The 16,950-nt window shown below is 37.2% G+C and overlaps 1 protein-coding gene across 7 annotated transcripts in view; it reads right to left on the bottom strand.

Moving 5' to 3' along the window:
• LOC135946011 (glutamate receptor ionotropic, kainate 2) overlaps positions 1 to 14,612 on the bottom strand; it is a 97,768-nt gene extending 83,156 nt beyond the window's left edge. For 2 of the 7 annotated variants that reach the window (XM_065493999.1, XM_065494000.1), the window contains exon 1: positions 14,350 to 14,612. In XM_065493999.1, coding sequence (XP_065350071.1) covers positions 14,350 to 14,443 — 94 coding nt within the window. In that variant the 5' untranslated portion in view covers positions 14,444 to 14,612. The remainder of the gene's footprint in view (positions 1 to 14,349) is intronic. The other 5 variants (XM_065493995.1, XM_065494002.1, XM_065493997.1 and 2 more) reach the window with 3 other exon arrangements.
• Positions 14,613 to 16,950: the final 2,338 nt, after the last annotated feature.

The following is a 16,950-nucleotide window of genomic DNA, read 5'->3' as shown; positions in this document are numbered from 1 at the left end:
TTGGATTGCCGTACGAGTGTCAAGAGTTTGTTTTTACGATCCAAAAGACACAATTAGTTCAGATTAATGCAAATTATTTCAGAATATTGACGAAAGCTTGCTTCTTTTCGCGCATTTTCACGTGACCCTTTTTCGCGCCATAATCCACCGGACGCCATATCTGCGCGTTGCACGAATCTGGCAATATTTAAGCCAAATATTATTTTATCTAACCGACCCTTGCTTTCTTCAAATGAGCCATAGTATTTTTGGCTGTAAAAATAGACAAAAACCTTATTTTTAGGTCATATTTTTTGTTTCATTAGATGAAATATCTAAATTTTGAAAGGTTTCTGTCAGCAGCGCCGATTCCTTGCGAGTTATGAATTTCTGAAACCTTCAAACTTCGCCTTTTGTAAAATTCATTCATGGAAACCATAGAAGGAAAATGTTTGATAACCATGGTAATGTGTGCACAGCATGAATCGTTGCCGGAACAATTTTTCCTATTCATCCTGAATCTTAATTAAAACTTTCTTGTGAGGCTCTCTCTCTCTCTCTCTCATCCCATAAAAGAAACATCTTGCAATTCCCCGATATAATTATTCTCGTGCGCCTTCAAAGGCTGCAAACTTTGGTGACATGCGCGTACAGCCGAAGCGTTAATTGTGTCGTCTCATTTTGTAACCGCGCCTCTTATCCAAGACAAATTTGAAATTTCTGCCTGTCTACATATTTTCGGAGCGCTGCTTCGCGGCCGCGGGCGAACTTTTTGCCCAAATTGGCAAACAGAGGGAGAAACGCACGAGCCTTTGACGTCGCAATTACTACTGCACAACGCCGCACGCAGGGTGAAATTTTTCAGATCAATCCGACCGCGTGTCTGAGTCGAAGTTATAATGACATTCTCTTTGTTGGACTTGATGAGTGTTCAACTGAGGATGTCGTATTAAATTTGAGCGTGAATGCCAATCCTCCGCCTCCTCTTCACTTTTTACGTTCGTTTGCCGGATTGAATGAGGAATGACTATATTTTTGTATTCTGGATTTTTTATTTTATTTGTTTTTGGGACAGTAGAACGAGTTTTCGGATTCAGTTAATGAGCATATTGATTAATTGGACCGGTCGTGATATTCATTCAGTATTCTTTGCAGCGCTTTTCATTTGATTTTTCATCAAAGAAGAGCAGCTAGTGAATAATTATCCAAAGTAGTTCAGTTTGGACGTGGTCAAAGATTAAAATTGAAGATTTTTTAGATGTCCATTTATCTCACAAAATTCCAAGAATGGTTTAACTAGATAATTTGGAGGAAAAATACAAAGAGTAAAAAATTAATACTTAGTTTAAAATCATGTAATAAATTTAATGAATGGCCTTGGTATCCAGTCTGTCCTAAATGAAGCCCCAAATTCTAAATTGAATCAAACTGAGAAGGATTTTCCGTGGACATGAGCCACAAATAAAATTACTTTAAATATGTGAAAGTAAATTGTCTTTAAAAAAATATTGTATGCAAATCATGCTGAAATTAGTAGAAGTAATTAGCATATTCGTGACACTTCAATTTCCATTCTAACTGTGATTTTTCTGTAGAGAATTAATTTTACGGAGGGTTAAAAAACACTTCAAACTTGCGCTCATTAAACATGTTGGTTCATGAAAACTAAAAATGACAGTATAATTAAGTTTTTTTATCCTACATATAAGTAAATTCACAATAGAAATACCTGAGAAATTGAAAATTGGATGTATAATTACAATCATTTATGTTTCATATTCGTTGAGAACGCATTCGAATAATTTATTTTACTAATTAATATAATTAAAATTTTGCTTCAACATAAACCTGCCATTTTACAAAAATAAACCAACGCAGAGAATGGAAACTGAATTCCAAAAATTTAAAAAGAATGAAAAAGGAAAAAAATTAAATTGAACATTTTTATTATATTTCCATGTACATATAAAAATTGTAATACATATTTCGCCATTGCATTTTTTTGCAAATTTTATCTATTATATTATTTTTACCATTAATGATGCTTTTTCATAAACAATTTTTTATTATTTAAGTGTGTTACTACTGCTTTTGTTCGTACCCATTTACTCAATATATTTGATTGGAGCCCTAATGGCATTTAGCAATTTACTTGATATCATTTTCATTGAAAGAAAATATCGTTAATCCAGCAATCATTTTAAATTTTTTGTTCTTGCTGACGATGCCTCTTTCCATTAATATACACCGAGCACAGTAAAATCTTCTTCAGACTGAACAACAGCTCCCCCTTGAATTAATACATGTATAGTTCTCTCCTGTGATTACACTACTTGTTATCTTGTATCGATCACAACGCTGATTTCCTCATTCTTAATTTTTTTCTGTTTCAATTGTACCATTGATCCATCAATTTTGTAAATAATTTTGTTGATTTTAAGAGAAAATGCGTCTGATTTCATGAATCCAATATTATGGTACTCTGTTGCATTAGCTAATTAAGATTGTAATTAATTTTCAATGAAAATAATCAAAGTTTGCAAAGCAATTTGACCTGATTTAAATTAAAATCATTGCAAACTTGTATTTAGTGTCAAAAAACTTGGAATACACGGAAAAACAAAGGGTAAATTGGATCAAATTGGCACCGAATCAAACCGTCTAAAATCTGCTCTCTAGTCTGAAAATGGAAAGGTTTTTGAAGTCCTAACATTTTACTTCTTACGCATGCATCTCTTGCATTTTTATTTAAATGTCTTTCATATATTTTTACTGCTTCTTTTTTGGTGTGAAATTTGTAATCTTTAACTAATGATTTAAAGTTCCTAGTTTCAAAACGAGGCCACGGCAATTTTTGCAACGACTCCGGGGATAAACATAGTTTGCTGCAAATGTGACAACAACAAAACTATACACAGTTTGCAAACATCGCGCGACGAGTCACGCAGAAAAGCCGGTGAAATTTATTACCGATGCTGCTGAAGCGGCGATAAGGCGAGCAGTTTTAATGCAATTTCTCAGGATGCGCGAGCACTAATGGAGACAATTTAAGAGAGCGGGCTGCGTGAGATCATTAAACGAAAAGACGTACGCTCGCCCTCTCTCTGGCTCATGATCAAATTAGCACACAGAGAGAGACACTCTATTCCTTTCTGCACCGAGAGGAGAGAGAGAGAGACACGCACTTACTTTTCTTCCTCTCTCTCACTTAGTGTCATCGGGAGCTGAATGGAAATTTCGGCGCCGCGAACAATATTAAATGCTCTGCTCTCGGTGTGTAGGTAAAAAGCGACAGGCTGCTTATTGCAGCGTCATAAATTTGTCCGGATAATGAGGCCAGTGTGCGTTATTAATCATAGCAACACACGCGATCGTTATTAGCAGAGAGCGCAAAGCTGAAAGTGCTGCCTGCACGATCCATTTGGGCGCTTTGTGTGTCGTTCGCACTTGCTGGCTGCCGCCGCCGCTTTTTGCTCTGCCGGGCTCCCGGTGCGATGGCACAATTAATTTGTGTGTGTGTCCTTCCCTCCTGGCCAATCAAGGCGTGCCGCGGGCATAGTGAAACACAAAAAAAAACGAGTTACAACTGAACATGATTCAAACATCCAACATTAGCGCAGTTTGTATTCAAACAGAACGCTTTTCCGGAGCAGGAAAAATATTTCAAAAGGCGGAATTTAAAATGAAAATGGGGATGGATGAAATCTTCCAATCCGCAATATTGGTTAAAAACGTTATAGTGTAAAAATCTGGAATTAAATTATTTCGCATAGTAAAATAGTAAAGAATATAAAGTAATTTATGTGTAATTAATTTTTTCAAAGCTCAGTTGATGAATCGTGAATTTCTGAATTTAAAAATTGCATCTTTTAATGGATTATTATTTTTGTCAAAAACGCATTGATATCCTTTAAAGCAAAACTTTATATCAGCGGGGACCAGATTTGTGCGACGCGCAGATATGGCGTCCGGTGGATTATGGCGCGAAAAAACGGTCACGTGAAAATGCGCGAAAAGAAGCAAGTTTTGGTCAATTTTGTGATGTATAATTTGCATTACTTTTGGATCGTGAAAACAAACTCTTGACACTCGTACGGCAATCCAAAGAGAGCTTTTTTCTTCCCACATTCAGACGCCATCTTGGATCTGCGCAATGCGAACCAATTTTATCGCACATCTGGCCCCCGCTGCTTTTTATATTTTCACTCCGGAACAAATATTTCATTAAACAACTAAATCTAAATTTTAATTTTAACAAATATAACGTTTTAACACATTTTGTGCTCAAAAGGATTTATTCAATGTCAGAAATATTGATCAGAAACATCTAAATGGCACCCATGAACACGGAAATATAGATACAATTTACTGTTTTGATTGCGATGAAACGTCAGCATTCGACAACAACTATTGCCAGCAATGCAAATTATATTTGTACACGGCAGTTTGACAGCGATTAATTGCAAAATGAATCAATCAGGGCGCAATTATGCCGTTACTAAAGTTAAGCTCATTCGCGCGGGGCGTCGGCAGACCTTCCGTTTGATTTATTATCGAAAACGAAGCAATTAGCCGTGAGTGGCGGCGGCGGTGGCGGCGTCGACGGACAAAGTGTGCCCGCGCGTCCCAGCGCGTCAAATCACGATGAATAATTCAAAGTAGCGCCGAGCGGCCGGCCAGTGAGCCAGCGATACATGCATTTAATGAATTCAAGAGCGCGCGGGCCTGCCCGCGCTGGCGCGAGTAATCAATTAGCTAGGCAATCTGTCAGTGCATTAGGCGTACGCCAGAGGCCAAAATTGCACCCTGTGGAGTGAGTGGGCCAGGCACGTGTATATCGAGTGGCCGCCGCAGCAGAGTGTTGCGGTCGGTCCGGCCAGGTGCGGAATCAAAGTAACAACCCTCTTGATGCGGCCGGGTCGTGTCACTCATTCGTTACTTCCGCCACTCCGCCGGCATCACTCTTTTCGATCACGCGCATCCAATAAAATAAACATATGCCATCAGAGCTTTTTATATAGAGATGCATTTTCTCGCGATCAGATTTCCCGACTTATCACCATGAATTTTATTTCAATTTGATTGATTAAAACATTGCATACATTTTTTTTGCTCTTTTTATCCCTGTCCGAGGACTGGAGGACCGGGAAGGGCGCGCACTGCACTAGCACGAATGCTGAAACCCGGGTCCCAATAACACCGCGAACGGATTGAATGGGCGCACCGGGCCGCACAGGGACCCAGCCCACTGAAGGGCCACTTGCCTCCGCACCGAGGACTGCATTGAAACGCTAGACATTCGTCCCGTGAAACCAAATCACGCATGCTGGAAAGGTGCAAAGCAGCAAGTATCGAGTCGGCGCCGGTGCGCCTCCCAGCCCGTTGAGCAATTTGAGCAATTCGAGTCACTAAACTAACCACTTTTTGCCATTTCTGACATTGGGTAGCCAGTATTAGATCTCCGAACTGCTCAAATACCTCTCATTGCTTTGACACTCCTGAGAGTGCCGCTGAACAATGCGAGCCAACGGGCTGGTTCACCATGAATTTTATTTTCAATTTGATTGATTAAAACATTGCATACATAATTGATTAAAACCCTTCTGAGTTATAGCATTTTTTTAATTTAAGACTTTTTTTGGTTTGTGGCAACAAATGTTTTGAGTTGGAAGGAAAAAATTGGCATGATCAAAGAATTTTCACTATTAATTCGCTTTAATGATTTTCAAGAAAATTTTGTTTTTATTTGGCTTTATGGAACATTTTTTATTTCGCAATATTCCATTTCCCAAGAGAAACTTTAACAATGAAGAATGCCTTGGATTCGCCTCGTTAAGCCAGATCGTATCATTTTTAATTGTTAATCATGGTCAAGGCGAAATTTTATGTACTTTTTTGTTAATTTTGAGCTCATGATTTCCTTAATTCTAGTATACAATTATAAGATACAAAGTGGAAATAATCCGAATTGTATGTGAAGAAAAGTATTTTGTCGTTTTCACATCCGATTCTCACGATATAAAATCGGAGATAAATACTCCAGTAACAATAAATTACATAAATAACTGTGGGGATGAAGGGTTGAATAATGAAAGAGAAGAATTTTGTCGATGTAATCGTTTACAGAAGAAATCCGATCGGACACTAATCAAACACCAGAACTGATTTTTTTTTCAATAATTAATAGGTGACAAATTCTTTTGCTACATAACACTGGTGGTTGAACTCACCCCTTTGAATCGGGTTTTGCTCAATCAAATACATTTTTTTTTTAAGAAGAATATTTATTTGTAATCTTTGGAAGTCCAGCCAATTCCGAAGAATTAACGGCTGGTGCTTATACATAGCTGCACAAGGCAGCATACTTTAATACAGTCGTGTACACATTATCATGAGATTAATGCAGTATATGGTCGATAAGAGTTCGATTCAATTGTTTATCAGGCACTTTTTGATTTTTCGCTTAACATCACTTTTGTCTCTCAGATTTTTTAACTCACTCGGTAACATGTTCCACAGTCTCGGCAAAATACATTCAGATGTTCTATTGAAATATTTGTTATCTAACATTGGTTCGACAACTGGAGCGGCAAGTAACAATCGTGTATTATACTGGTGCAATCTCTGATCACCAAAGTCACCATCAAAATATTTAACACACAATAAATTAAGCTGATAAATCTGATAAATGAACACTAATTGTTTTAAAGTGGAATGATACAGGGCAACAATTGAAAATTATTTAAATTGTTGGATGCCATACACAATTGATCGATAAACAATTTATTCAACAACTTGCAATAGTACAAAAGGACCTTCCTACAGTAAAAATTCAAATTTTGCCAATTTTCTCCAAGATTTACAGTGCTTGAACATATTTTCTTGGCATATTGGGATTCCTCTCGTCGAGATCTGTCCAACGGTGTTTGCCACTTATTGGCGAAACTCTTGGTTTTGAAATTAAATCGGATTTCAAGTAAGGAGACAGCCATTACCATTTGAAAAGCACATAAACTTTCCAGGCAATTTTCTCAAAAAATTACAGTGCTTCTTAAATCAATTTAGGCTTTAACTGAATCCTAAGGGATGGGTTTATGCATTGGCAACAAGCATTTTCCAGGCTTTTGCTCTTACAATCTGTTAACATCAAGAGTTTCAGCTCGACAAAGAACAACAGCATACATATTATTTTTCCATTTCATATCTGTTTTCAAAATACATATTAGGGAAATGCATTGGTAGCTATAATATAACATCAGTCCCATTGGGAGTTGTCAGGGGCTAACCAGGCTCAAAGTAATCGCAGCTGGTGTGGCAGAGCCATGCATAAATGAGATTGGGCCAATTATTTATTCAAACACGTAAACATACACACGCACGCACGCACACGAAGGCATGCAGATGGGGACGAGGGGAATAATTCGGGCCGTCAATTTGGCTAAAAGCTGCGGCGGCGGCGACCGCGGGCAGGCCACTGGCTGATCCCATCGCCGAAATGTCTTTGCACACACATTTCCTGGTGAGCGAGGACATCAGCCAGAGGCCCCACCCGCCCCTCTTGCCGGCCCCATTAGGCCATTAATCACCGCGGCAGGCCGGCTCCTCTTGACGTCTTCACTTCCATTCTGCTCCGCCGACGACGACAGATATGCCTTATTAATTGTTGCAGTCATTAATTTGAAAGAAAGCGAAATTAATCGAAACGAAGCTCGCTGATTTTACAGATTTTTACTCGCAGTGCTCCCTCGGGTTTTCAACTTTAGCAAGAGGCTTTTTAAAAAATTAAAAATTGATGATTTCGCTTACTGATTATTATTAATGATTTTTAGATATATTAAGATTGTACTTTTATTGAATCAGAGCGGAAAACATGAGCTAGTTTCAGAGAGAAATTAACTTGTCGGTTTTAAGATGGCATTGCTCAAATCTAGAGAAGGTTTTAAATTATATGAATTTGCAAGGCAAAATTTTCGCCGTCTCCTGTAAGAGTTGTAACTGCCTTAAAGAGCTTGAATAATCACTTGATTTATTCATTAAACGCGGAGAGATAGGATAATTAACAAAAGAGTTTCTTTGAAGTCTGGACAAATCTTTAAAAATAACAAAAATCTATTTTTACTGCAAAATTAGCGCCAGAACTTTCTAAATTAATGAGCTCTCTGTATTTGGAAAAACCTTTGAGTACGTTTCCGATATTTGATCATATTTTGCGAACTACCTTTTAAAAGAGGTCAAGGTTTAATCCTTTTTAAATTAGAATTATTTTGATTATTTGATTATTATTAAAAAAATATTTGCAACTGAAATAATCTTGTCCTCTGTCGGAAAAAGAATTACTAAAAAGATCTTAAATACACTCGAATTTGACAAAAAAAAAAAAAAAAAAAAAAACACTAGATTGGAAAAGAGATCAAAATAATTTTGCATTTTCCACTTGACTATTTAATTTTTGGGACATTTCTAATAATTAGCCAACAATTTTATATTTTCATGCTTTTAGACATATTTTTTAAATACGATTTAAGTGAATTAAATTTACACGAATCTTGCACATTTGATGCTCCCCTGGAAAACACACAAAACACCTGAAATTCACAGTTCGTTTCATATTGCTTTATTAAAGACTAAAAGTTTACAACAGAAAAGACAATAATTAAATGGATATCAACGTTCAGCAATGCTCGTTTTTGCTCTGGCAGCTTGAGACAAGGTAAAATTCTTCTATCACAGTCGAAGGAAATGGTGGTTAATTGGTTTTACTACACTTCTAATAAATAATCTAAATATCTAATTAAATTTCACAAGCCTTCATTTTTTATAATTTTATTAAAGAAACTAATTACAAAAGCAATTAGTTGTAAAGTAGGCCGAACATCCATTAAAAAGAACGAACTGTTATTATACGATATTTAAAAAAATGATGCTCTTGTTCTTGCAGCTAGCAAATTGAAACTAAAGATAGAAGAACCGTCTTCATCTAAAATTCACAACCCTGACTGAGTGTAGGACGCCGTGGAAGTGATTGATGCTTGCAGGCTGTCATTTTTCACGCGCCTCCCGCTTTTTCTCTGCCATTAGAGACAAATTCCGATTTTACTTTTTGTTGGCAGAGCTGCTAGTTATTAAGAGAGTAGCAGTCTGAATTCGCAACTTTGGCGCTGATGTCTTAGCAGAGCTAAAAGTCGCTTTGCATGAAATTGAATTTGGCGCCGATTTGAATTGCAAAACGTTTTCTCATTCTTCTTCTCTTGGTTACAACAGGCTCAACCGCCCAACGCACCGCGCTCGTATTGCTGGCGATGCGGGAAATAATCTTGGCTTTTTGTGACGTAAATGAGAACAAACACTTTTGCGGTGAATTAACAGGCGATATCTCTTTCCAAGAAAGACTGAATCGAAAAGATATATTTCAGACACATTAAAGACTTGAATAACGATCGATATATTTTTTTAAGGAAACTTGACTGAATATGTTGGATGGGTTTTCTTAGTAAAGATCAAACTGTGTTCCCTGAATTTGTATCACAGATCCACTTTAATTTTGTCAAGCTTGCTGAGTAAAATTTCCGAGAAAATTAGCTTCAAGTTTTGTAAGCTTTTAAAATGGAGAGCCTTGTTTGCATACTGAAGAGCGGTATTTATCTCTCTGAAAAGAGGATTTCCTTCTCAAGCCGCACAACAATAGATCAAGAATAAATCAAAACTAAGCATAAGACATGACCAAGATGTTTTCAAGAATTTAAAAAATAGCTCAGTAATAGCTTTTTAAGAAAAATTGATTATTGAACATTTTTTAGTTGCATTGTTGCTATTATTCAATAATTATTAAAGAGGAAAAGCCTGGAAAATGCTTGTTTCCAATGCATAAGCTCGTCCCTTAGGATTCAGTTAAAGCCTAAATTGACCTAAGAAGCACTCTAATTTTTTTGAGAAAATTGGCTGGAAAGTTAGCGTGCTTTTCAAATGGTAATGTCTGTTTCCTTACTTGAAATCCGATTTAATTTCAAAACCAAGAGTTTCCCCAATAAGTGGCATACACCGTTGGACAGATCTCGACCAGAGGAATCGGAATATGCCAAGAAAATATGTTCAAGCACTGTAAATTTTGGAGAAAATGGGCAAAATTTGAATTTTTACTGTAGGAAGGTCCTTTTACTATTGCAAATTGTTCAACAAATTGTTTATGGCATCCAACAATTCAAATAATTTTAAATTGTTGCCCTAGGCTTCTTCTTAAAATCTTTAATTAAATGTTTAAAAATTCAGTACATTAAAATACATCGATTTCAAGATTAATCCCAGTAATATTTCAATTTTCTTCTCAATTCGCAAAAAAAACTTTCTTTCTTTCTTCCTAAGAGCAAGAAAATGGTCTAAAAGCTATAAAATAACTGTCTACTCAATAAAACTTTCGCTGCTCTTGAAGCTTTTGTGCCGTCATATACAATAATTGCAGAACTGCATCCGGGGCGGACAGCTATTTCTGCAATTTTCTCCTCGCGGAGCTCAATCAAACTCGAGTTCCATCAGCTTGCTCCTTTGCGCTGCAGAGTGCATTGTTGCAAGTGCCGGGTAATTAGGAAATGTCGGCGCCCCTTTTATATTTTACCCTCCACTCACATTAATTGACAAACTGGGACACACAGCTTTTGCCACCAGCTCGCTGCCGAGTCAAAGGGGGGACGAAAACGGTAACAAACCGACTCCTACAGAGTGAGGCTTCTTTCTTTTATGACAACTCGTTTGCCGTTACATTCAATTGTCCGGTCGTTTTTGTGGGGGACGCGATGAGGAGGGCGAGAGCAAATGAAAATAATGTGTTAAGATGGAGAAAAGACTTTCTGACCTGCATACTAATCACATATATGTTTTTAAATTTCTGTTTTAATTTGAGTTGCTCGGCCATTTTTGCTGTTAATTTGATAAACAAAAAAATGTAACAGGGAGCTGAAATTCGATCTACATTTTTGTACGTAATAATTTTAGAGCTTTTTTAAGGTTTAACAATAATTGTTATTACTTGCACCTTAATTTTTGTGTCCTACATCCCCCAATCCCAATTATTGCTTAACTGAAAATGAAGATTACTTTGGAGTAGTCTTTTCATTTTGTAATGTTAATCCTAATTTGGGATGAAATATAGATTTTATACATGCATCTTTATCTTTTAATTTCACTGCCGAGAGTGTCAATTTTTCAATGCTAAAAATACGCAAAAAAACAGCCGGAAAACCCCACCAATTGTGGTTTTTTCTAACTTTTCGATCGAGTTTGACCAAAATAATGTCATATTATAAACAAGACAGAGAGTATTTAAATTATATTCGACATTTTTGTAAAAAAATCCATTATTTAGCGAAAACAGTGTCAAATTTAGCTCATATTTTGGTCTTTACCAATTTGAAATATTTACCATCTATTACAAGAATGTAAGTTACGGAAAAAAATCGTTAAAATTGCGGAAAAACCCGCGAAACAATCAGTTTTTTATGGAGAAGAGTGAGCTTTTACCGGAAAAATACGGGATTTTTGCAGTGGGGGCCAGATGTGCGATGAAATTGGTTCCCTCTGCGCAGATCCAAGATGGCGTCTGAATGTGGGAAACAAAAAACTCTCTTTGGATTGCCGCACGAGTGTCAAAAGTTTGTTTTTACGATCCAAAAGACACAATTAGTTTAAGAGTAATGCAAATTATACGTCACAATATTGACGAAAACTTGCTTCTTTTCGCGTATTTTCACGTGACCGTTTTTTCACGCAATTCTCCATCGGACGCCATATCTGCGCGTCGCACGAATCTGGATTATTGCAAGCCCTCAGAATCAATGAAGTTCAAAAAATAAACAAATTAGATCTTTAAGTAACGTAAATTAGAAAACAATTTAATTAACAAAAATTGCAACTCATTTATTGTGTTTAGATTTAAAATATTGTATCATTATACCTGTGTTAGTATACTTAACGAACTTAATTATTTCATCTGATATTTCCATCTTGTTTCTGCCTGCATTGTGTATCAGCTTGAGGAAATTCGGCGTAACCTCGTTAACGAAACTCTCGCCTGAGTGGAGCAGTGCACGCTCTCACAAATTAAAATTTTCAAGATTTCGCTCGCTGAAAAGTGTTTACACGACAGCGTTTGAATGGCAACGAGAGCTGCGCCTCCTCACTCGGCTCAAGAGCATAAAATATGAATGGCATTCAACGACGAGTATTCCCCCGACGACGCTTTCCGGCAGCACTTCTCAGCTCTTCGACACAAGGGCAAGCGCACACACACTGTATATAGAAGCTTTTTGATGCGAAATTTCGATAAAATTCCAGCAAGCCGTGTACAATTTGTCAGCAGCGCGCACGCCATTTTCGCGATGTGATTCGCACCGCAAAATAATGCGGCTTTACGCCAGCCAGCCGTTGTCCTAAATAATTGAGCAATGTGGATTTCGCATGTATGCATTGTGTAATCGCTCCGGTTTTTGTTTCTAAATTTGAAGTAACAGCTGGCATTTGTGCGTCATAATCGTGAGTGAAACAAAACTTGTGTGTAAACCAGTGCTGCCTGTTGATGTATCAATAAACGGCAACTATATATCGCGTTAGACGTTAAATGTTCGGATTCAATTAGTCCACTGGAAACTAAAGCCTCTGGTTTTTGCAGAGCATTGCGGGATATTTAGAGCTAAAATATATAATTGATTGGATTGATTGGTGCTCTGAAATTAATGTGTAAAGGAAAAATTGGTGCTGACCTACTTGGGGATTTTGGTCGTTTTTTTATATATATTTATTTTATTCTTTCTAAAAGTCATACACAGTTTCAAATCAAATAATTTAGTCGCTTTGTTAATGATTTTTGGGCATTTGAACTTTCTTTCTATTGCAAATTGAACTAAAATATGATTTTTTTGCCTACTGGATATCAAAAAATTAAATAGAGAGTACAAAAACTGTAATTTTAGGACAGCATGAGAGGGAATGAAGTTTGAAAAGAAAATCGTATATATTTATCTGTATTTTTGGGAGTATTTGATGGTGTTTGGTAAAAGAAATAGTCAGTTTTGGCCCGAAAAGTCGTTTTAAATTGATTTTAAGACGTTTTTCTTAATTCAGAACACATTTGATGCTGATTTTTGCCATATACAGAGATTGGAAAATTTACAAGACAACACTTGTTTATTCTTGCTAATTGTAAGTTATGTAATTCAAGCAAAAAAAGGTGGAGAATGCTAGCACATATAATGCAAAAAACTATAGCTTTCAAGAGCAATCTCTCGTCACACTGAGTAAATTACACAAGTATTATTATTAATTAAAAATTTATTCAGTAAGTGAAGTAATTATAGTCATGTGAAAATGGAACGGATTTTAAACCAGTTATTTATCCTGAGCGCTTTAGGAAAATCAGGTATTTAAATCCCAAGCTGTATAATTATTCATTTTCTGTTCATGTTAAATACAGTTTCCTTAATTTCAATTAAAAATTAATGAAATAAAATTTCAGATAAAACGTCTTCATCTTTTTATATTCCAACTGAAAATAATTAATGTCGTTTTCCCTCACGAGCAATAATATACAATGTTGGATTGCAAACGAGAAAAATCAATGACCGTCATGGAAACCATTGTTTTAAAGTTTCGGGGAAATTAGCAAAACCTATTACTAAAGCGGAATATTGCGTACATGTTGCTTGCTTACTAATTAACTGGACTGCGATGTGGAGATTCCACGAAAAATTCATTAAATTGGTCCTTTTTGCTAATTGCGATTTTTCCCTTTGTACAAATAAAGCAATATCCTCCACCCCTTTGCAATCCAAGCATGTGAGATTGAATCAACTTCGTTTTATTCCAGTTTCAACGTTCAATTTTTTTTAAAAGTGGAATGATACAGGGCAACAATTGAAAATTATTTAAATTATTGGATGCAATAAACAATTGATCAATAAAAAATTTGTTCAACAACTTCCTACAGCAAAAATTCAAATTTTGCCAATTTTCTCCAAAATTTACAGTGCTCGAACATATTTTCTTGGCATATTTCGATTCGTCTCGTCGAGATCTGTCCAATTGTGTATGCCACTTATTGGGGAAACTCTTGCTTTTGAAATTAAATCGGATTTCAAGTAAGGAGACAGCCATTACCATTTGAAAAGCACGCTTACTTTCCAGCCAATTTTCTCAAAAAAATTACAGTGCTTCTTAGGTCAATTTAGGCTTTAACTGAATCCTAAGGGTCGAGTTTATGCAATGGCAACAAGCATTTTCCAGGCTTTTGCAGTATCATTCCTCTTTAAATTAGGAGAAAATTTCAATAGGTCAAACAATTTTGATTTTCAAGAATAAATGAATTATTCTTCAACGGGTACTCACCGATCCTGATGACGGGCGGGAGGGCCGAGACGACGACAACGATCACAGCCAACAATGGCAGCAGCAGCAGAAGCAGTGCGCGACAAAGGCTCATGTTGGTCGAGTCTCGTCACTCCATCGCCTGGGCCGAACACGTGCTGTGGCGGAGATCTGAGGGGCTGCAGCTCTGCCTCCGCGGGGGCGGCTCTGGGGGCGGGCTGGAGTGTGCCGGCCGGCTGAGACGCCACAACTGACGCGAGTGAGACTCTGTCCGTCCGTTGTCGCCCGCCGGCCGCCGCCGCTGCCGCTCCAGCCCCGCGCACGCTCCCTCTGCCCCGCCGCCGCCACAACCGCGCCAACCTTATCCCTCGTCCGCCGTCCGCAACGTTTTTGCATGCAAATCCAGTGGACACACGATACCTTTCGTTGCTTTTCATCGAATAAATTATGATATTTCAACCAATTTTGGTAGATTTTGAAAATTTAAATTCCAGATATCTCTCTTAAATGAGACAGGACGACAATTGAAAATTATTTGAATTATTGGATGCCATAAACAATTTTTTCAACAATTTGCAATAATAAAAAAGGTCCTTCCTACAGTAAAAATTCAATTTTTGCCAATTTTCTCCAAAAATTTACGGTGCTTGAACATATTTTCTTGGCATATTCCGATTCCTCTCGTCGATATCTGTCCAACGGTGTATGCAAATTATTCGGGAAACTCTTGGTTTTGAAATTAAATCGGATTTCAAGTAAGGAGACAGCCATTACCATTTGAAAAGCACGCTAACTTTGCAGAAAATTTTCTCAAAAACATTACAGCGCTTCTTAAGTCAATTTAGGCTTTAACTGAATCCTAAGGGATGAATTCATGCATTGGCAACAAGCATTTTCCAGGCTTTTCCTCTTTAAAAAAAAGGCAGCAGCAATAAAAACATTCCTCTTTAATTTAAACTTGGTTTGTTCCTATTAAATTAAAAATTGTTTTAAATCAACTAGGCTTTTTAGGACAGAGGCTTCTGACAACAAAACTGATTAAAGGGTTTTTTGACCTAGAAAACGACTGAAGATTTAAAGCGATGCCAATTTTGTAAAAACCTTATTTTTAAATTTCGCGCCGGAAGTTTTAAAAATATTTTTAAACAAGATTTAAATTTCCAACAAATTCAATTCAAAACTTGTGACAATTGTTTACTTCCTCTTTAGGGTAAAAATATTGAACTAATTTGATCGGGATTAAATAATCTGAATAACAAAATTTAAAATATTTAGTTTATTATTTATATTAAACTCAGTTTCCAAGGTAATTATTGTAACAAGGAAGTCTCTAATCAATTTTCTAGGTAGAGGCATTTGAATTAAGCATTTGAGGAGGAAATCAATCAGCCGTTGCTTTGGTATGTGGCTCGGAAAGCTTCGATTGCTAACTAATTGCGCACCGAGATCTTATCAATGCCGCAGGTAGGCTTGTTTCATACAACTTCCCAGACCAAAACTACTCAAAGTTGAGTGCAGGCTCTCCCAAAGCACTCAGAGGACAAATTGGACTAGTATTTGCAAATGTGTTTGCGCAATTTTCCACTCGCAGCATAGAGGCTGGCTCCTGAGATCCTGCGTGATGAGCAAAAAGCAGAATATGTGCACTGCGTCGCTCTCTCGACGAGCGAGTGCATATAATGCCAGAAAACTCGTCACTTCTTGCCGGCTCCGCGGGCGAATCACGCAGCAGCAGCAGCGGGAGACAAAAGCTGAATCAATCTCATCGGAACAAGCTTGTCGCCGCGCGGCGAACAAAGTGTGGCAAACAAGAAAACGATTCGACGCCGCAGTCGAGAAAAACACAGTCTCGGCTCAACAGATATATATGCCAGCGCACAGATAAATACATCAGTCGCGGGGAACAACCAACAGACAGCGAAACTTTTTTCAATTTTATCAAGTGGATATTGAGAGCTAGAAGATCTAACCGAGGTAAGACAATAACATGCGGTTCGCCGACAAATCTCGAGAAAGAGGCAGCGGAAAATCAATGTCGCATTCGCAGGAATATTCATTTCACGAGCATTCCCTAAATGAACAAGCTATTTCATATTGTGGATGCGGTCAAGGTAGAAATTGTGCGAATTAATATCAATAGGAGCGGTTTAGTAGGAGGGATTTTAATTAATTTTCTGTTAATTAACCTTGCTTTGCTAAAATGTTCCGACTACTTTAACAGAGATAAATAAATTCTATTGAAAACCTTATAATTGCAGCCAATACACCAATTGTAAGTATAAGTTTTTGAAGTGTTCGAATCCACCAACAGATGGCGCCACCGTATTCTTTCGTAATAAATTTAATTTTAAGGCACTTCCGCTGCGATATCAGATTCAATCCTGCCACTGTGCATTATTACCTTAATATGTTTTATTTTGACGTGCTGAAAACCAAAATCGGTTCAGCCAATCGCCGTAGAATCGTGAAAATCTATTTTTTTTTAAAAAAAAATCCATCATTTCTGCGGCGTCATCATCACTATTTTTAGCTAGTTACGGAGGTGCATGGATACAACACTCGCTCCAGAGATAATTATTTTGTGCCCTCCCAGGTGTCAGCGGCGGCTTCTCGAAATCCAAA

Source organism: Cloeon dipterum, chromosome X (genome assembly GCF_949628265.1).
Source record: "Cloeon dipterum chromosome X, ieCloDipt1.1, whole genome shotgun sequence".
Lineage (NCBI taxonomy): Eukaryota > Metazoa > Arthropoda > Insecta > Ephemeroptera > Baetidae > Cloeon > Cloeon dipterum.
This window is presented reverse-complemented; position numbering and strand designations above follow the sequence as displayed.